At 36.7% G+C, this 22,852-nt stretch overlaps 1 protein-coding gene across 3 annotated transcripts in view; it reads left to right on the top strand.

Annotated features, from left to right (window-relative positions):
• The window catches only part of CycC (cyclin C), a 251,500-nt gene that overhangs the window by 98,231 nt on the left and 130,417 nt on the right, over positions 1-22,852 (top strand). For all 3 annotated transcript variants that reach the window (XM_090414047.1, XM_090414045.1, XM_090414046.1), the window contains exon 2: positions 5,042-5,148. In XM_090414047.1, the coding sequence (XP_090270173.1) occupies positions 5,130-5,148 (19 nt within the window). In that variant the 5' untranslated portion in view covers positions 5,042-5,129. The remainder of the gene's footprint in view (positions 1-5,041; positions 5,149-22,852) is intronic.

Here is a 22,852-nt window from a genome sequence, read left to right on the forward strand (position 1 = left end):
GCGAGGTATCTGTCATACCTTGCCTTGAACCTATTCACAGTCATGGCACCCACAAGAGACTCTGGCAGCTTATTCCACTCATTCACCACTCTCCAAGTAAAAAACCTAGCTGTAACACCCTTGTTAACCACATTCTTGCCCAGCTTCCATGTATGCCCCTAGTCCTCCCACCACCAGTCCTATTCTCAAAAATGTCTTCTGAATTAATCTTATAGAAACCCTTCAGTAATTTGATGTCTCAATCATATCACCCCTTTTCTGCCTATCAACCAATTTCTGCAACCAAAAAATCTTCAACCTGTTTTCATAAGGTTCATTCCATAGACCTGTTATCATCTTGGTCACTCGTCTCTGGATTCTCTCCAACCTCCTCCCCATCAAGAAGAAACCCTGGCACGCATATCTGGGCACAGTAGTTTAGATGGAGTCTTATCAAGGCTCAATACAGACGAACAATAACCTGTTTGTCTCTGCTTGTTAAAGTATTTTTCAGTAACCAAGTGATTTAACGAGCTGATTTAGCCACTTTTGCGATGTGCCCACTAAACTTCAACTCCCTATCCACCAACACTCCCAAATCCCTGGCCTCTTCAATCTCCTGGAGTATGATTCCACCAATTTGATATACTGCTGCTAATCTTTTCACCCTAAAATGCATAACCTTACACTTTGCCACATTAAATTGACATCCATTCTCCTTAGCCCAGTCCTCCAAACTATCCAAATCATCTTGCAAGATTTTGACATCCTGTGCACTCACAATTGCTCTACCCAACTTTGCATCATCAGCAAACAAATTAACACTTCCTCTCAGATCCTTTCCTGTATCGCTAATGAACAAATTGAAAAGTACTGGTCTAAGAACAGAACATTGCGGCACACCACTAGTCACAGGCCATCTTTTGGACTCCTCCTGAATAAACCACTCTCTGATATCTCTCCATCGACCATCCTCTTATCCATCTCGCCAACCCTATATCCATCCCCATATGCTGCAGTTTACTTATTAGAATTCCATGTGGTATCCTGTCAAAGGCCTTAGCCAGGTCCAGTAGTATCACTGTAAACCCATTACCCTTATCCAGTTCAGCCGTCACTGTGTTATAAAACGTGAGCAAGTTACTGAGGCATGATCTACCCTTCACAAAACCATGCTGTCCCCTATACAGTATCCCATTTTCATCTATCCAATCCTGTATTTTTCTCTTGACTAATTTCTCCAAGACTTTGACAACGATTCCTGATATGCTGATTGGTCGGTAATTTACAACAGCAGTCTTAGAACGTCCTTTATGCAGTGGAACTATTTTCCCCTCTTTCCATCCCCTCCGAAGTAACCCAGACCCAAGACTCAAACAAAATGGTCAAGGGCACTGACAATTCTTTAGCAGCTTCACATACTACACGAGCTGGTATACCATCCAATCCCACAGATGTATTGACATTGAGGTTTTGTAATAGACTATTCACCTCTACTTCATTCACCACAATTCCCCTATAAGCTATTGGTTCATTCATTCCTGCAATGTCACCACCTGGATGATATACTCTTGCAAAGTGCTCGCTCAGTAATTCAACTATATCAACTGATTCGGTTACCTCCCTACCATTGGCATTCTTTAAAATCATTCTGACATTTACATTTTTTCTTTTACTTGCCACATATCTAAAAAACTGTTTGGGATTCTCTTTATCATTATGAAAGAACATTAGCCATGCTAATGTTCTGTCATAATCCACTTTTACTTTTCTTACCACACCCATTACCCTTCTGGCCTGCGCTTTATACCGTTCATGTGCCTGCTGGTCACCTTTCTCCTTAAATTCCCTCCATAGTTGTTTCTTTTTTTGCAGCTCAAGCTTAATGGTGTTATTCATCCATTTAACCCCTACTTGATTTATTATTCGGACTCTAGGTATACAGTCAGCCATTGCCTCATGCAAACACTTCTTAACCGCCTCCCATGCACTATCAACATCCAGCCCTTGCAGTTTTGCACGCCATGGCACTGAACCAATCAAACTCCTAAGCTTGTCATACTTACCAACCCGATAATTCCACATGAACCATCTTAATTGATAATTCCACACATTTAGCCACTTCCCAGGTCAAGAAATTATGATCACTCTCTCACCAATTGGTGGCAATATGGTCACATTCATAATAGTCAAATTCTCAAATGCAGTTACTAGGTCAAGCACTCTCTGACCCCTATTATTTTCCATTACATGCTGTCGCAGATAGTTATCCCTTAATAACTGCATAAAATACAATTCCTCCCTCCCATGTGTTCTCTCCTCATTCCAATGAATGTTACCATAGTTGAAATCCCCCATAATAATTACCCTCCTTCCACTCATTTCTTCTATTTGCTTGTGCATACTATCTCCACCATCTATTCCATCACTTGGTCTATAGCAGCACCCAACTGTATATTTTGTTCTGCTAGTCTCAATCTCACACCAAATTGCCTCAAATGTGCTCTTTTCTCTATCCTGCAGTTCCACTTCTATTCTCCTTGGCTGTAGCCTGAACACACCATTCTCACATTCAATCCCACTATATCACTAGCTATATCATCTTCTGTCAGCCATGTTTCACTAATGCCAATAACCTGTCGCCTGGAAGTGCCAACCAAGGCCAAAAATTCTTCCTTCTTGTTCCTAATACTTCTGGCATTAGTATACATGAATTTCAGAAGCCCATTTGTCCCATCCCTATTTTGATGCCTTATTCTAACTATCCCATTCTGATTCTTTGTACTTGCTCAGGGATATTACACACACTTTTTTACACTCAACTGTCTCCCTAAAGTCTGCATATCTACCCCCCCCCTTCAATAACTCTAGTTTCCCTGATTCTGCACATCCACTTCATTCAGTAACACCTTTTCAAGTCTCCGTGCACCAAATTCATTCAAATGTAAACCATCCATCTTATATAAATCCTTTCGCCCATCGAATTCACTCAACAAATTCCACACCACTCCTCCTGCATAATCCTTGCATAAAATCATTAGCAATTTTGGCCCTCCTTCTATACTCTTCACTGTCATACTGCGGCAACAGCCTCACCATCCTAACTCTCTCACTCTTCTCTTTTGCTACCTCAAGCAATTCCTTCAAATCCTCTCTTATAACCATTTTGTTTCCTTCCAAATCATTTGTTCCTGCTACTACTATCAATTCTTTCACACTCTGCTTTTGCATTCTAATTGACTCTCTTACATCCTTAATGTTCGCACCAGGTTGGTACGATTTTGTTAAACTCTCATCTATCACACCTCTTTCTAACTAATCTCCATACAACACTCACTATCATACTCTTATTTTTCTTATCATACTTTTGCTGTTTATTAGTTGGTACGCTCAGTAAACATTTTTGCCAATGCTCCAGTTGCCGATTTTCCCTGTGTATCGCTCCGTGTAATTGTGCAATCTCACTCAATGCATCTATCTCATCATTTTTATTATCCGTTAATTCATTCATTTGTTCTGTATGTTTACCTTCATTCTCACTTTCAACACCACTCTCACAGCTATCTGGTACTACCTTGCAAATATCACAATTCATACCTCGCATATCACTATTTTCTACATTCTCACTTTCAACAACAATATCACTCTCACGACCTGAAACACTCTTTAAATTCTCACATTCCTTACACTTTCTGTGCACATTCACTCCACTATCGTTGTATAACCAGACTCCAACCACTCTCTTCAAAGCATACATTTTACAAACGGTGCACTGAATAAAATCCTTTAAATTAAAATTTTTAGCTAAAGATTGCGACCTGGACGCCATTGTATTCCTCCTTATCGGCACCATGTGCACAAGTAATCGTATCTATCAAATTACTAATTGAAACAGCTCAGGAAACATACAAAAATCACCCAGTACATGCTAAGATACGAAAAGTAAATAATACTACATACGATTCGAGCAAATTTAACAATTATTACTTAAAATAATGGTTATCTGTTCAGGAGCTCTCTACAAATGCTACACACCATGTTGCCTTCTAATGGCTACCTCTAAAAATTACCAAGAATTCTCTATCGCTACTTTTGGTATTGAGAACAGTTTCCTTGTATGCATCGTCAAAGTCATCTACCCAGATAGCTTCATCTTCTTTGCCATTATTTAAAGCAAAAATTACCAGTAATTTACAAGACTTCAGTTATGTAATGAACAATCTTTCATAAATGACTAATCAGAAGTAAAAGCAGAGCATGAAACAGACAGCAATGGTAGGCCAGTTAGAGATAGAACAGCTATGAAGAAGTGCATATGATCGTGCAAACCAAAGACAAAGGCAAGCCAACAGTGGAGTTGAAATGCTAATTCTCTTCAACCGAATTTCATAATATCTGAAAAACATTCACTATGTATTTCTTAGCTTTAACGTGTACGACAGGGGGTGTTGTCAAGCAAAACCATATGTTACCCGACAACATATAGTTTTGCATGAGTCTATACAGCAGTTTGTGTTGGAAGGGACATCTGATTCATTAGTTAGTACTGTTTTTTCCCAGTTGTCTCTAATTGCACTATTTGTGGAGAAATATATTACACAGATTGCAAATGCCTCTGAACCTTATTCAGTGATACAATAAAACTAATGTATTTGTTTTTCAGTGTCTTCAGTATAGTGATGCTGTTGGGCATGTTGTTTACTGCAGGGAGTGAATTACTATCGCCAGGACGTGAACGTCGTGCAATAGTAACTCGCAATTTGAGTAGGAGAATTTATTGAGAAATATATACATTTAAAATAATTCTTTTTTTCTTAATGATTCCATGCGTTAATGATGCATAGCCGTGCACCAAGCTATACATTGATCTTGTGTCAAACATTCACTACAATTTACATTTAACGTTGACACTCAAAATTGCCATTCACAATATTTGTTACTACTTTGTTCAAATTTTTTCAATAAATATTTTCTTTTAAAATAACTGCATTCTGTTTTAGAAATCCAGTATTTCAATAATAATATATTCTTATTATTAATTTTAAGAAAATTATTCTTGCAGTCAGCAGTGGTTATTGGACAGACAAGATTTACTGAGAGAAAGACATCCAGATTTGCAGCTTTTGACAGAAGAAGAATATCAAAAGATAATGATATTCTTTGCAAACTGTAAGTTTTTATTCAGAGTTACCTTTTTTTCTGTATATGAAGAGGTTATTGTAAACATTAGTTTCTTTTTAATAAAGTAAATCAGTTTGTTGTGAGATGTTATATCATCATTACCTTTCCAAGATTACTTCAAAACTGTCTGTCCATGGCTCTCCTTTCCCATGTCACTCCTGCAAATCTGATGACAACATCAATCCACTGTGATTTAGGTCAGCATCGTGGTCATTTTTCCTCTCATGGAATCCAATCCAGTACTTCTTTTGTCCATTGTTGATCTTGTCTTCGAGCAATATGCCCAACCCATTGCCACTTCAGATGTCTCACTCTTCCTATGATGTCAGACTTTGGTTTGATTTCTTATCCACATATTCCTTTTGTGATCCAGTCTTGTGATACCAAGCAATACTTCTTTCTATACTAATTTGTGTTGTTCTTAATTTTTGAATTTCCTTTGCATTTAGCGTCCATGTTTCACAGTCATTTATTTATTTTTATTTTATTTATTTTTTTGCTTGCAGTCTATAATAAAGTAGCCTCCATAGCTCAGTCAGTATAGACGAAGCCCTTTGGTTGGAAAGAGCTGGGTTCGATTTCCATCCATGATGTGAGGAACCTTCATCTGATCTCTTTCAACTAAAGGTGAGTTAGCCAGTCTCATACAGAGGTAGAGGATTTTTTCACCCAAAAACTTGTTTTTTTTTGTCCCCTAGAACAGGCAAACCAGCCCTGTAAACACACATGGATGGATTTACAGCCATGAATACTTATGACGGTATGTGGAAGAGATAGGGCCCTCATCACATGTTGTAATGCCCATAGTTAACCACGAGTCAAATCATGGTAGTCACCATCCTAGATAGGAGATGACACTTGGATGTGATGGGATATAATAATTCAAAATTTTAAATTGCAGACTAACATTCATTACCATACAATAATACCCTAGTTAGTGTTCAGGATTTGTTCCTAGAGCATGGAGTACTAAACAAGGTTGTTATAAATTGTATTTTATTAGATAGGTGAAAAGGCAAATGTAGAACAATAATGAACTTTTATAGTGACTTTTTATGAAAGTCGTATGGGTTATATTATATTTTAGATAAGGGACTAGACTGTGGGTCTTTCATGAACCTTGGAAGATTTATAGTCTTCTGAGTTTACTCCTTGATCCATTGATTGCATTTGTGGTAATGGTAGTTTCGGAAGCTTTTGTCTATATTTGACAAACAGTATATGCAGCAGCTGACTGCATATATGTTAAAGATACCAAGAGATTTTATATACAGGCAGCCCTCGGTTTACGGTGGTTCAATTTATGCCAATTCACAATAACGCTGGATGCCTGCACTTGCTTTCTTACTGTAGTGTGGTCTGACTGAGAAACGACGCTAGCAGGCACTCTAGTGTTTGAGTGTTTATCGAGCTACTATGACATATATGTATGTATCAAACCTAGTTTTACTGTTGAATCTACCTAATTGTTCTATTTAATTTTTTTACATACATACATATGTATTTAAATTGAAACAGTATACGTAATTACTACATACCATGTCTGATAAAAGAAGCACAGAAAAGTTAGCAGAACTTGGTGTTAAGAACGTGCGGAAATCAATCACACTTGAAAAGAAGATGGAGGTGATTCGAAAAATGGAAGATGGGCAGACATGTGCTAATGTCTGTAGAAGTATGAACTTACCTCCATCGAGTGTTACTACAATTATGAAAAATGCAGATAGAATAAAACAGTCTGTGCAACAATCTACAGCAGTACTAAATGCAAAACATGTAAGTTATAGCAGGGGTAAACTTCATGAAATAATGGAAAAATTATTATCATTATGGGTGGATGACTTGAACCAATAAAACGCCAGTACATGATTATAGCTGAATGACTATCTGGGAGGTTGTAGCTCAAGTTATTTAGATGAACAGGATTGAAGATGATTTCTCTAGATTCCATGATTTTTCTCTCAAGTTCATCATTGCAATGGAAGATGTTAGTAGATTTTTCAAGCAGACTTTGTGACTTTGGTTTTCATCATTAGGATTAGCCGAGAAAAGGATATGACTTGATAATGCACTAGCTCGCTGCCTCTTGTAAGTAATGTCCCTTGTGTGTTCTTCCATATGCAGTTCGACAGATTTGTCTGTCTGCCCAAAATAAGGAATATCACAATCACACAATATTTTATATACATCAGGGTATTTGAGTTGATGAGGACAAGGTTTTGGGTGGCTTATTAAGAAACGGATCTTTGGAAGTGGAGTGAACAAGGTTCTGATATTGTATTTTCTTAGAACTTTTGCTAATTTATGTGAAACTGTACTTATGTAAGGAATAGATATATTGCCTTCGAATCTATTTGTTTCTTCTGAGTGATGTCTAGGAGGATTAAGAAGGAATTTTTCAATGATTCTCTTGGAATATCCATTAACTTTGAAAGAAGTTTTCAGATGGTTTATTTCTGTAAGAAGTTCATTTGGGTCATTCAGAAGAGAACGGGATGTCCCAAGGTGGAAATTATTCCAAACTTATGAGGAGGGAAATGGTGGGACTGACTATGCAGATATCTGTTGGTATGTGTAGGCTTTCTATATATTAATATTTTGAGTTTACCAGAAGAGCGAGTCAGTTTGACATCAAGAAAAGGCAAGGAATTATCTGTTTCAAGCTCGGCAGTAAACTTAATACTTTGATATCGGCTATTGAGATGTTCGAGGAAAACCATAAGGGATTCATGTCCATGGCTCCAAATAATGAAGACATCATCTACATAGCGTTTCCAAACTTTAGGTGTTAAAATAAAGGAAGAGATAGCCTTGGTTTCAAAATCCTCTAAGTAAATATTTGCGAGTACAGGGGATAAAGGATTACCCATAGCCAGTCCATGATTTTGTCTGTATATTTGAAGTAACCAGACCTGATGCAATGTGTAAGCAAGGCTAACATTTTTTTTGGATAACTTGTCCTTGAGTAATGTTAGGACTTCATCTGTTGAGACATTAGTGAACAAAGAAGTTATGTCCAAGCTAGCCATGGACATAACTTCTTTAACTTCATTAACTGTAATATCCTTGATTTTTGTAACAAATTCTGTAGTGTTCTTGATAAAGGATGGTGACTTGCCTGAAAAACATTTTAGGTATTTGGCAAGATATTTTGAAAGATTGTGCGTTGGAGAATTGATACCTTCTACAATTGGGCGTAATGGGGTGTTCTCTTTATGGATTTTAGGATCACAATATATGCGAGGAATTAACGGATGGAGAGAGCGTAGAGATAATCGAACGTTTCGGGATAATTCAGTTGTTGTTTTTAATAAGTTGTTTGTACGATTTTGAAGTTCATGAGTTGGATCTCTCTCGAGTATTGAGTAGGTATCATTATGTAGTAATTCAAGCATTTTATTCTGGTAATCTTCAGAATTGAGGATGACTGTTGCATTGCCCTTATCCACAGGGAAGATAATTATATCTCTGTTTTTTTTTTAACTTTTAATAGCTTTGTATTTCCTTGAGATGTTTTGCTGTTTGTATGCTAACAGCATCTTCAGGAGGTTGCTTAGCATAAGTAAAAAACCAAGGGAAAATTCAACATTTTCCAACAGCCACTATTTCTATAAATTGAAGAGACTGCAATTGAGAGTTTAATCATGAGTATCATTTGGCATGTTATATGCAGTCTCTGCATTGTTATGTAAACTCTGTATGTGATTGCTGGCATAGAAGAGAGATCTATGAATCTTCTTATGGTGCCATCTTCTATCGAAGGTCAGCAGCCATCTTGGCGAACAAACTATGTTTTTGCATTGATCTGAGCAATTGTACACTACTCTCTCCTGTCCACATCTTGATGTTGTCAAACCAAGATATTCTTTTTGTTCCTCTAGCTCCTTTGCCATCAGTTCTTCCTGCCAAAATGGTTTATAGAAGCTGATATTTGCCATTTCTCATGATGTGGCCAAGATATGATGTTTTTCATTTCTTGATTGTTTGTATGAGATCTTTGGCTTTGCCAATGGATTTTGAGACATCTTCATTGGGTATTTTTTCTGTCCATGATATCTTTTAACATTCATATGTCTTGAATGTTGCACATATTAATTAATGATTTTCAAATGTTATGAAAGATTATTTCTTGGTTTCTATTTAATGTGCCTTTTGAGCAAATCATGACCTCAGAAGACTCTTTGAGCAATCTATTAGAGTAATTCTTTTCTAGATAGGGCATGGAAGATGTTTGCCAATTTACCATATAATGTCCTTTGAGATGTACACTGCAAGTTTGCTTTTTTAATTCCATTTTGTTTTTTCAACATCACTTATATGTTCTTTGCTATGAAAATGGAACTTTATTTTTATGGGGAGGATGTGGGAAGCTTTGTAAGGTGCTAATTGGTTTGAAGGATATTCCAGTCTTTTCAGTTTATAGAAATGGTGGGATGTGGGAAGCTTTGGTGCTAATGGTTTGAAGGATGTTCCAGTCTTTTCAGTTTATAGAAATAGTAGCTATTGGGAAAAGTTTAGTTTTTTTTTTTTTTCTTTCTTGGTTTTTTTACTTAAGTTAAGCAACCTCCTGAAGATGCTGTCAGCCATATAGACAGCAAGACATGTCGAGGAAATACATCTAGGAAATGCATCCATATTTATGCAGGTTAGGGTAATTTCTGAGGCCAGCTACAGATTTTAAAATCTATCTTTCTCTTCTAAATTTTCTGCAATGAAGCATGGTGGATTTTTTTCCCCACTTGATTCTATGAATCGTAACTAGAGCATGGCCTGCAAAGTCAAAGTGTGACCATAGTCATGATTGTAGATATATTTTTTATGTTCTTGTCTGCAGATGGTGGCGTGGTTGATCTTCCTGTTTATCCATAGTTGGCCAACTTGCAGAAACAGGGAACTATATCCATTAGGAATTGAGAGAGAAGGGAGTTGGTCCTTAGTTGAGCAGATGAGGGTAGCTGGTTTCAAAAAGGGCTTGAAGGCTGTGCAGAGTGGTTGTATTTCTTTAGAATTCTACCTGTTTTTTCCAATGCGCTTCAGACTTGGGGGATGTTGAAAGTTTATTTTTCACTTGGTTAGAATATAATAAATTTAGTTTAATCCTTTATCCAAGTGTAAGCAAACAAAGTTTGCGCCTGAAAGTATCTTCAGGACTGAGGTAAGGTGGTACACACCAGGGCAACTCGTTGCAAAGGTGGAGCAAGCTACCAATACTCCTGTCTCAGTATCTCCTATAATGCAAAACACATCTCCTTGCGGATATGTGTTTTGCATTATAGGAGATACTGAGACAGGAGTATTGGTAGCTTGCTCCACCTTTGCAACGAGTTGCCCTGGTGTGTACCACCTTACCTCAGTCCTGAAGATACTTTCAGGCGCAAACTTTGTTTGCTTACACTTGGATAAAGGATTAAACTAAATTTATTACTTGGGGGATGATGATAGTATTACTAAAATCCTTCTGAAGAGAAGGTCATGGATTGAGGTGAAGGACTGATTATATTTCTTAATTTTGTATGAACTGTAGCCATTAGATAGGAAGGTGGTGTGTGTGTGTATGTAGAGGAGAGAGAGAGAATATCATCAGGAGTTGAAGCTTTTTTTGGTATCTAGGTTGTTGAAGCCTCTGATTCATTTCTGGTGAAAGATCACAGGAGGCATGTTGTATTACTCCTGATAAAGTTGGAGGTAATGTGCCTTAGTCATCTATGCAAGAGTTGGAAGCAAAGAGTGATGCCAGGAGATCATCTTAAAATGTTACAATAGTGCCATCCAGGTGAGAGAAGTGGGAGCAGATCGGCAAAACCTTGTAGCCCAAGGGACAAGAAGATATGACTTTGTGCATGAGTTGAATTTTATGCATTTAGCTTTTTTTGAAGTCAGATTTTTTAATCACTATGCTGTAGTTGTTGCAGGCTTCAATGTGAAAAGAACTGAGAAACAGAAACTGAAGATTGTCTCAAGCCTTTTTTTTTTTTCCTGCTTTGTTATACTTCTTGGAAAACCACAGCTTGAATATTGGGTGATAATTTTTAATGGGTTGGGGAATGAAGATCCTTATTTCAACATGAATAATTTTTTTTATATGATCATAGGAAGTATGCCATAAGCTTCTCTAGAACAATAGTCTATCCTATAAAAAGTTTAGTTATTAGTGAAATCCTTTCGTCGATTATGCCAATTGTAGAAATAGACTTCAAGTGTTAAAAGATTTCTATACTGAAATCTAGGCACACAAGTAAGATCCTAGATATATGTATATTGCTATGATCATTCTCTCCTATTCTTAAATATCATTCTTAACTGTTTACCATAATTAAGTAAATTGAATCTTCATGTATACATAAATGAAGACAACATTAATATAAGGAATTCACAACATTCTATAACAGAAAATCATCTTAAGGTTAAACAGAACTTACATCCCTTCTATGAGAATTGCCAAGTGGTGTCCTAATAACTTACTAAATATATGAAGAGCAAAAAGGCTTCTCATAGAAGGGATGTAAGTTCTGTTTGCTACAAACTTGGTATTAATTAGGTCTACCTACTCGCTGATGAGACCTCAATGAAAGTCGAAACCAGTCTGGGTAGTGACCTTCTCTCATAATGTAGAACAGTAATACAGCTCCTAGGAGCTAAGTTCACATTATGGGTAAATATCAAGAATAGTGATCGGAGCTTGCTCCACCTTTTGCTATGAGTTGCCTCAGCTTGCACTACCTTAAGGGTCAGTTGCTGCTATCCAGGTATTTGCTTACGCTTGGAATCACCGAACTTCATATAATTTCTATATTCGGCATGAAACTCTTTTGAGTTTCTTATTTGGCTAAGAAACAATATGGGATTATTTAAGTTAAGGGATATTGCATCCCATATTGTTTCTTAGCCAAATATAGAAACTATATAAAGTTCGGTGATTCCAAGCGTAAGCAAATACTTGAATAGCAGCAACTGACCCATTTGGTAGTGCAAACTGAGTTTACCTACTCACTGATGAGACCTCAATAAAGATTGAAACCGGTCTGGGTAGTGACCCTCTCTCATAATGTAGAACAGTAATACAGCTCGTAGGAGCTAAGTTCACATTATGGGTAAAATACCAAGAATAATGATTGGAGCTTGCTCCACCCTTTTTATGAGTTGCCTCAGTTTGCACTACCAAATGGGTCAGTTGCTGCTATCCAGGTATTTGCTTACGCTTGGAATTGCCGAACTTTATATAGTTTCTATATTCGGCATGAAACTCTTTGAGTTTCTTATTCGGCTAAGAAACAATATGGGATGCAATATCCCTTAACTTAAATAAGTTCATGTCGCCGAATTGAAGCCTTTGGCTCTTCATATAATTAGTAAAATAAATTAACTACATGAAAGCTATATTCTATTTAAGACAACATCAGAGAAACATTCTTTCATATAGATAGTTTTGTTATAGTGAAAATAATGTCCTAATTTAGCATGACAAATTGTTATATTAGATTTAAATACAAAATTAATGATGGAAAATCTCACGTAAAAAGATTTCTTTAATAGTATCATTTTCGCCTGTGTGTCACCGGCATCGTCAGTACATGTTAAGCTCAAATTAAGCAATAAATGACAATTCCAAAAAGTGCCACCTAAGTAGCTAATGTAAGATAACTAAACAGGTCAATAAAATTTCCTAACAAAAAAAAAAAACAACTATATATATATAATAAAAAGTTAGGAAAGATTAGCTGATTTGTAAAGTACTATCTCCGATAAAGGGGGATAGACGTAAACCATCCTTATCCCAAAAAACAGCCAACAGGTTACATTTTGAATGTACGAAAATTCTCTTTAATGCCAAGCCTCCTTCCTAATCTTTCTTATTGTGAGTTTAAAGCATTGAAATCACTGAAGAATAACAATAATTTAATTATTACGAAATCTGATAAAGGGAAGGCTGTAGTTATTCAAGATAGGAAGGAATATGAGAGAAAAATGTCCCTATTATTCCGTGACTATTCAACTTATAGGCCTCTTACATCGGATCCTACCGGGAGTCAATTGAATAGACTTAATTCTCTTATAATGTATCAACTTGGAATGAAGATCAAAAGAAAAAACATAGAACCTTCTTCGGTCGTCCACCTAGATTTTATGGTCTTCCGAAAGTTCATAAACCAGGCATTCCATTGAGGCCAGTTGTAGATTGTATAGGTTGTTCCACTTACAAAATTTCAAAATTTTTATCAAATTTACTCACTTCCTCAACTAGAAGAACTGATATATAAAAAATATTTTAGATTTCAAAAATAAAATTTTAGATCTTCATTTGGACGTTTCTGATATCATGATCAGTTTAGATGTTGTTTCTTTATTTATAAATGTTCGTTTATCTCAAAGTATTGAATTACTGCAACAGTAATTTCCTTCAGACATTGTAAAAATATTTGATTTTGTAATACATTCTGGCTTATTTTTCCTTTAAAAATAAGTTGTATCAACAAATTGAAGGAACAGCAATGGGCAGTCCTCTTTCTCTTGCTATCTCCAACTTCTTTATGGAACATTTTGGAAAACGTATCTTTGACAACATTTCTCCCAGACCTACTCATTGGTTCAGATATGTCGATGACATTTTTGCTATTTGGAATGGCTCTTCTGATAAAACTCAACAGTTTCTCATTAAGTTAAATGCACTTCTTCCAAGAATCCAGTTTACCCTTGAAATAGAATCAAATAAGCAGTTAACCTTTTTAGATCTTCTAATTCTTTGCCAACCAGAGAAATGCTAACCATATTTCTCAGTCTATAGAAAGAAGACTCATACTGGCCATTATATCCATGCTGAATCTCATCACCATCCCAGTCAAAAGGCAGGAACTATTAAAACACTGGTTCATCGGGCCAACTCCTTTTGTTTTTCAGACGATCTCTTATAGAAAGAACTGCAATATATTACTTCTTCCTTTCTATCTAATGGATACAAGAATTCCTTCATCAAAAGAGCTTTGAGTAGTTTTAATGTCTTCCTCTTCAAATACAGAAGAAATAATGCACATTCCTATCCCTTATGTACACGGCATTAGTGAACGTATAGCAAAAGTTTTAAAACCACTGAATATTTTTGTTGCCTTTCGACTGGTCAGAAAAATCTCTACCTTTCTCACTTCTCCCAAGGACAAGCTTCGACATCTTAATTATCCAGGTGTCTACCAGATTCCTTGCTCTTGTGGATTATCTTATTTCGGACAAACTGGAAGATCTGCCTCTATTTGACTAGAAGAACACCAGTCTTATATTCAGTACCTTAAACCTGAACAGTCTGGACTTGCAGAACATGCCATCTTAACCAGACATAATAGAGTTCATTGGAAAAAGACAAGGGTCCTTCACAAAAGTCGATTCCTCATAGAATGGCTTTATAAAATGTGAAACTTTACTCCACTCTCCTAACTTAAACAGATCTGATGGTTTACGTCTATCCCCTTTATGGGAAATATTACTTTACAAATCAGCTAATCTTTCCTAACTTTTTATTGTATGTATAGTTCTTTTTTTTTTTTTTTTTTTTTTTTGTTAGGAAATTTTATTGACCTTTTTGGTTATCTTACACTAGCTACTTAGGTGACGCATTTTGGAATTGTCAGTTATTGTTTAATTTGAGCTTAACATGTACTGAAGATGCGAAAATTATACTATTAAAAAAATCTTTTTATGTGAGATTTTCCGTCATTAATTTGTATTTATATGTCTACTCACGGTATTCCCTTACTAAAAGTTATATTAGATTTAGGATCCTGGATTACCTGTGGTTCTATTTACAATTAACTCTTAGGGAGAACGGTTAAGTGAGTAGAATATGTGCCTTCCATATGTTTTGGAATATTTAGACGATCATTACTGTCCCACAGTGCACTGTCTGTAAAGCAGTATCTGGCTGATAAGAAGATCGGTTGTACCATCCACCTTACTCGCCGGACTTAGCTCCATATGACTTTACCTTTTTCCAAAGTTGAAATCCGGATTGAAGGGCACCCATTTTCAATCAGTGGATGAGGTAAAGGAGAAAACTGCAGTGCTACTGAAGCAGATAACACCTGATGACTTGCAGCACTGCTTCCAACAATGGAAAATTCATATGCAATGGTATATAGATAGAGGAGGGGGAGTATGTTGAAGGGGATAACAATTAAGTTGTACAATTGTAATAATAAACCACATTTTTGCAACCAGTCTCGTTATTTAATAGCCACACCTTGTAAACTGCAATAAGTTAACCTAATATTATCAATTAAAATATGAAAAAGTTACTTATCCTTCGGGAGCGCTAATAACCATGCAACACACACACACAATGCACCACCTAATGGCATCTTTGTTCCTTTCTATTTTCATGGTCTGTTTTTTCTATTTCAATTATTGCCTGTATGTAGCACCACAGCTGCTTCTTTGAAAGTTCTGTGTCTGTAGTCATTCTCGATGTAAGGCATAGAACTGTTTTTCCAATCTATAACGTGATTTGATGTTGAGAAATGATGAGCTAAACCAGATGTGATGATTCTATTGTCATTGACATCCCCTGCATGTTCCTTCTGTCTTATTTCAAAACTTCTAGAAGTCTGACCAATGCAAGAAAGGCCACACGTGCATGGAATTTCATATACTCCAGGAAATTTGCAGAGAGGCTCGTCTTTGGGTGATCTTAAGATTTGTCTGATCATGGTAGTTAGTTTAAAAACCACTCTGATGTTATGAGCTTTTAACATTCTCGCCAATTTTGTGGAAACTGAATTAATATATGGAATGACAGCTGTGGACACATATTGGGACACTGTAACACGTTGTTGAAGGTTGTCTTTAAATAGCAATTTGTTTAAAATGTTAGAAGGGTATCCATTCAGAGATAGTGTTAGCTATTAGTGACAGTTCTCTCTGTACATCTGCTTCTTTCGAAATAGACCTTAAGGCTCTATTACGGAGCATATGAATGATGTTGTGTTTTTGTGATCTATGATGGTTGGACGAATAATGTAGATATCTACCAGTATCTGTGGGTTTCTTGTAAATGGACAGTTGGATATTTATCTTCTCTCCTCACGAGGATGTCAAGAAAAGGTAGTTCTTTGTTCTTCTCCAGTTCCATAGTGAATTTGATCTTATTGTGTAGTGAGTTGATTTTATTAAGAAACACGAGAAGGTTTTCCATGGTGTCCTTCCAGATGATGAACACGTCATCGACATATCTCCACCAAATCGACGGTTTGGTGAAATGGTGGAAAGAATATCCTTTTCAAGTTTTTCCATAAAAAGGTCTGCACATGGTGGTGACAGGGGGCTACCCATGGCTAGACTTTCCGATTGTTTGTATACTATGTTGTTTACTTTGAAGAAATTTGATTTCAGGCAATGATGAAACAACTGTTTGATGTCTTGAGGGAAGAGATCTTTTAGAATGTTGACCACCTCTATGATCGGTACATTTGTGAATAAGGACACTACATCAAGACTAGCCATAATGTCCGTTTCTGATATTTTGATACTCTTGATTTTTTCCACAAAATGTTGAGAGTTTTTAATGTAGGTATCTGTGTGTCTAATTGTTCCTTTCATTAAATTTGCCAGATGCTTTGCTAGTAAGTATGTAGGTGAGGATCTTCCATCAACTATTGGACGCTTTCTTTGTGAACCTTGGGTGCCCCATAAAGGCATGGAGTAATAGGATGTAAGGATTTAAGTTGTTTTTTTTAGTTCATCTGACCAACCGGTCATATTGTGGATAAAAGCATTAGTCTCCAGATGATTACTCATGGTGGGATTTTTATCTAAGACTTGGTAAGTGGAACTGTCTGCTAGTAACAAGTTGATCTTATTAAAGTAATCTTTCAAGTTGAGAATGACCGTTGAATTTCCTTTATTGACTTTGGTTATTATAATGTCTTTGTTGTTCCGTAAATTGCGGATAGCTTTCTTATCATAAGGAGTAATATTAGATATTGGTGGTTTTGCTGAAGCAAGAATAATCTTACTATTGAACCTGATTGCATTTGCTGTATCATCATAACATCAGGGTGGTTTTTAAACCAACTACCATGATCAGACAAATCTTAAGATCACCCAAAGATGAGGTACCTTTCTGCAAATTTCCTGGAGTATATGAAATTCCATGCACGTGTGGCCTTTCTTACATTGGTCAGACTTCTAGAAGTTTTGAAATAAGACAGAAGGAACATGCGGGGGATGTCAATGACAATAGAATCATATCTAGTTTAGCTCATCATTTCTCAACATCAAATCACGTTATAGATTGGAAAAACATTTCTATGCCTTAAATCGAGAATGACTACAGACACAGAACTTTCAAAGAAGCAGCTGCGGTGCTACGTACAGGCAATAATTTAAATAGAAATCAAGGTATTATTCTTAAAGACATATGGAAAAATCTCATCATTTCTCTCAGTTTAACAGAACTACAATATGCAAAAAACTACACAACATGTGGTTATATACCAGATTCTGACTGAAGCATTCGAACGCATGCACGCCATCAAACACGAATTATCAAATGTAACGGCTTAGCAGTTACTAAAGTGTATGTTTTTCATGTAACTTGATGCATTTGTTTTCACACCAGTACAGCCTTGAAAATGCTAGACAGTGGCTAGTGAAACTTGTTGGCTCTTTGTATATTTTATCATTATATCTTATGGTCTTTTAGCAATAAAAGTTCTTAATTTTAATACATTAGACCAAATATGTACAATTTAAGTTCACAAATGAAACATAAAGTTCGGTGCTTTGAGAAGAACAAATGCAAAAAAGCTAAGTTACTAAACCACCTTGCATTTCTGATGAGATGTAGAGATTTCGCTGTCATCCCGAAGTTCTTATTAGTAATTATAGTAGTAAAAGGACATATCCAATCTGCAACAGCCAAAAGAATATACCACAAGACTTCGTTAGCGCTAATAAGAGAAAGGATACAACATACCAGATATGAGCTTAACATTATTGATGCGAAGTGTAGAGAACAGTTTGATGACATATCTAACAGTTTTTACTACACGACTTGGAATAACATAGACCACGTATTACATCGTAGCTATGAAAAAACTTTCAGAGTGAGTAAAATCACACAAAATAACAAATTATTCACCAGTTACAAAACCTAAAAGTTTTGTTATGACTGGAATGTGGTCTCAAACAGTAACTATTATGATGGATCTACATTAATCTTCAGCATGAGTATTCTTAACATCATTTATGTCCTTGAGAGTAAATTCTTCTTCACTTACTATTTGGTCTATATCTACACAAGAATTAGATAGTGATATTATTATTATACAAGTGTTTCCATGGAGTCAGAAAATTCATCATAGGAGATCCATTTCTTCACACACTAGCCATCATTTACACAATACCTACCATACACTGGTGTCCGAAAGCTAAGGATGAACTACATCCTTAGCTTTACCTTATATGAAAAAATGTTCATGACTACAGCCAAATGTGGACATAAATTTATTGTCAGTACTAATAAATTATATTACACAAAAAATATGTTATAAATTTTGTCAGTCTAAATTGCAATACGTTTTTTGGAAAAAGTTACAAATTCTCTAAACGTAGTTAAGGAATTAATGTACAGTGCTTACAGAAAACTATGTGGAAAGATATTTCAGTATGGAATAAATATGTCTACCCTGAACTGTGATGCAGCTCTCACAATGTTGTATCCTGCTTAGCACCAAATGATTCAGGATTTCTTGAGGCAAACTTTTCCACTTCTCCTTCAGAGCAAGGATAAAGCCTTGTTTGTTTTCTGGAGTGAAATTTCAAGCAGCGGTGCATTTCCCTGTTGTTTCCCAAAAATGGGTTGAGATCTGGGGAGTGTGCTGGCACTAGATTCAATTAATATCTTCAGTCTCCAGAAGTATCTCCACTGCTCGTGTATAACGTAGTGTGGCATTGTCATTCATAAAAATGAATTCTTTGCTTACAGCACCATGGAACAATTGAACATAATGTTGAAGAACTTCATTGCAGTATCTAGTCATAGTCCATTCTTCTAGCACTTGTAGCTCGGTGCATCCATTAATCATAATGCCTCCCCACACCATGTCTCCAGCATCGCCGTATCTAACCCTTTCAAGAACATTTTTGCGATGGTAAAATAGAACCACTTTCATGCCAGATCAAGTGTCATCTAGAATTAGAATTTTATAAATTTAGAAAGAATAAATGACTCTCATCTGTAAAGAGTACATTAGCTCATTGATGTCTTGTCCAATGTTTATGGATATAAGACCACTGAAACCGTGTAGTACAATGAGCTGTGGATAAAGGAATGCTGACTACATGCCTTCGGGTGTATAGGCCTACTTATCAGATACATCTTGCCACAGTTTGTTAAGATATCTGCATACTTGTGCTTGAATGGAGCCAACTTGTATGCTGACCTTCCATGAAGAGTGAGGGGCAACCTCTTAGCAAACGTCTGGAACATATTCCATTAGTTTGAAACGCTGCCCAGAGCCTGGATACAATGCATATGAGATTCCAAACTCTCTGGCAATATCAGTAATTCTGTGGCCTTCTTCAAGCTTTCCAATAATCCTTCCTTGCGTGATATCATCAAGAAGATGTCTTTGAGACATTACAAGGCATCCAAGTTTGCAACTTTATTTCTTCACGAAAAGAGTTCCCTTCAAACACATTGCACTTAGCACAGCCTTTTGCCTTTTATCCTGTTGAGTGCTACCAGGTGACCCCTTTGCTCACAATTCAAAAATTTGAATGCATACCCGATCTATGGAAATTTGGCAGTTATACAAATTTCCATAAGCTGATTTGTTTGAATTTGTGGTTATAATCTTCAGAAATAGTGTTTGTCCTTAGGTTTTGGACACTAACGTACTTCTCCTTAAACTCATCATTGATGAAGCTCCCACAACCACCTCTGGCAAACAATTCCACCCATTCACCACTCTCCAAACAAAAAACCCAAGTCCTAACACCCTTGCTAACCATACTCTTACTCAACTTCCACTGGCAACCCCCTTCTTTTTCTCTCCATTCTTACCATGTAATGAAAAACGTCTTCACTGCCAATTCTATAAAACCCCTTTAATAACTTGCATGCTTCTATCATGTCTCTTCTTTTTCATCTATTTTTCATAATGATAGATGAAAAAGAGGAAAAGAGAATCCATTCCACAGACCTGCACAATCTTTGTCACTTACCTCTGGATCAACTTCTGGGATTTGCAAAATCCAGGAGTCTAGATCTGTGTGCAGTAATCCAGATGTGGCCTTATTAAAGCCTTATGTAGGGAAACGATACCTCTATCCCTGCTTGTTAATTCTTTAAAAAATGTAATCTGATGTGCTGTTCTGGTTACCTTCACAGTATACTCTCTAAACTTCAAGTATTTGACTTCATCAGTTTCCTGTAGTTCAGTTCCATCAGTATAGTACACAGTTTCTAATCTCTTCCCAGAGTGCATCACCTTACACTTGTCCACATTAAACTGGCAGCCATTTACCTGTTTATGCTGCTAATCTGTTTAAGTTGTCCTGCAGGATCTCTGCATCACTTTCATTTACCATTGCTCCTCCCAGCAAACATCGTCAGCAAACAACTGAATATTTCCTGTCAAATCATTTCCTATACCATTGATATATAAATTAAACAACAGAGGACCAAGTACTGAGCCCACTGGTCACTTGCCTTCTCCTGGACTCAACTCCTCCATAAACCACTCTTTGATATCCATCCCCATTTGTTCTAATTTATGTAATAGAATTCTATGTAGAATTATCAAATGTGAAGTTTAGTAATATCACTGACTAGCTATTTCTGTTATCCATCTCCATTGTCACTTGATTATAAAAAGTAAGCAGATTATTAAGGCAAGACTTACCCTTCACAAAACCATGTTGTCCCTTATAGAGTATCATATTCCTATTCACCTAGTCCTGAATTCTGTCTTTCTCCAATTCCTTAACCATTACTCCTGAGATGCTGATTGGTTTGTAATTTGCTACTTTTGTCTTAGAGCCTCCTTTATACAGTGGGACTTTTTTGTCCTCTTCCTGCTCCATTGGCACCTTCCCACTACTGAGGTTAAAATTAAACAATTTGGTCAGAGAAGCTGGTAATTCCCTTGCACATTTTTGTAATACACAGGTTGATATGCCATCTAATCCCACGGCTGTGTTCATATTGAGGTTCTGCAATATTTTAAACACTTCCATTTCTTCAACCTCTATTCTCCCATCATTTAATGTTGCATCTGGCAATGCAATGTCACCACCCAGATGTTACTCCCTTGCAAAATGTTCACTGAGTATTTCAACTATTGGTTTGGTTCTGTTACCTCTCACCATGAGCACTTTTTTAAAGTCATCCTTCTGTAGTCATTCCTCTTTTTACTTGTCACATAATGAAAGAACCTCTTAGGGTTTCTTTTGGCCTCATCTCTATCTTTCTCTAATAATTAGCTTTGGTCTTCCTTACTATGCTGGTCACCCTTCTTGCCTGCACCTTATACTGCATATGGGCATGCTGATCATCCTTTTCTTTATAATGTCTCCACAACCTTTTCTTTGTTTGCGACTCCTGTTTAACGAAGCTATTCATCCATCTAACTCCTACCTGATTTATCCTTCTAACTCTGGGTATATATTTTCTATGTATACTACTTTCTTCAAACATCCTTTGACCACCTCTTATTCACCAACATCCCCCCCCCCCTCCAAATTCTTATGCCATTGCTCTGCTGAAAATTATCTCCTCACCTAGTCATAATTACCTGCTTTGTAGTTCTACATATATTCCTTCTTAATAGAAAATTCTGCATTTCTGGCAATCTCCCAGGTCAAGGCCACACACCACTTTCTCCAAGCAGAAGCAGCATAGCTAGATTGGTTAGTGTTAAGTTCTCTGATGCAATTATCAGATCCAGCACCCTTGAACCTTGTGTTCCTTCCATTACATGTTGCCTCAAATAATTCTCTCAGCAGCTGTATAAATTAATTTCCTTCCTTCCGTGCTTGTAATTTTTCTCCTCCCAATCTATGTCCCCATAGTTGAATTCTCCCATAATAATTATTTCACCTGTACTCATCATGCTAATTTGCGAGTGCATGTCATCTTACATTCTCCCATATAGCAGCAGCCAATTCCATATTTAATCTGGTTTGGCCATATCTGTTGCCATAATGTGCTTCTACTCTTTTTGACTTTAATAGCAGAGGAGGGAAGGGCATATCGGGTAAATGGCCTCCACGCTTTGCTGGCACATACGCACTCTTTTGTCGAAATTTTCCATGACCGTTTTGCATAAATGTGGCTGAATTTCGTTGATACAGCGCTCAATTTCCTCCTTCAAGGCGTGGGTGGTTGTGGTCTTGTTGGCATAAACCTTAGACTTCAAAAAAACCCCAAAGTCACATGATCTGGGCGGCCAATTGTGATCACCAAAACGGGAAATTACACGACCAGGAAATTACTCATGCAGTAATTGAATTGTTTCTCGGGCTGTATGGCATGTGGCACCGTCTTGTTGAAACCACATGTCGTCCATATCCATATCTTGCAATTTAGGCACAAAAAACTGGATTATCATGTCGTGATAGCGAGCACCATTAACTGTTATTGCTTTACCAGCCGCATTTTCGAAGAAGAATGGACTGATGATGCCTCCAGCCCAAAATCTGCACC

This window comes from Typopeltis vanoorti, chromosome 24, assembly GCF_054136105.1.
Source record: "Typopeltis vanoorti isolate ZY-2024b chromosome 24, IOZ_Tvanoo_1.0, whole genome shotgun sequence".
Taxonomy (NCBI): Eukaryota; Metazoa; Arthropoda; class Arachnida; order Uropygi; family Thelyphonidae; genus Typopeltis; species Typopeltis vanoorti.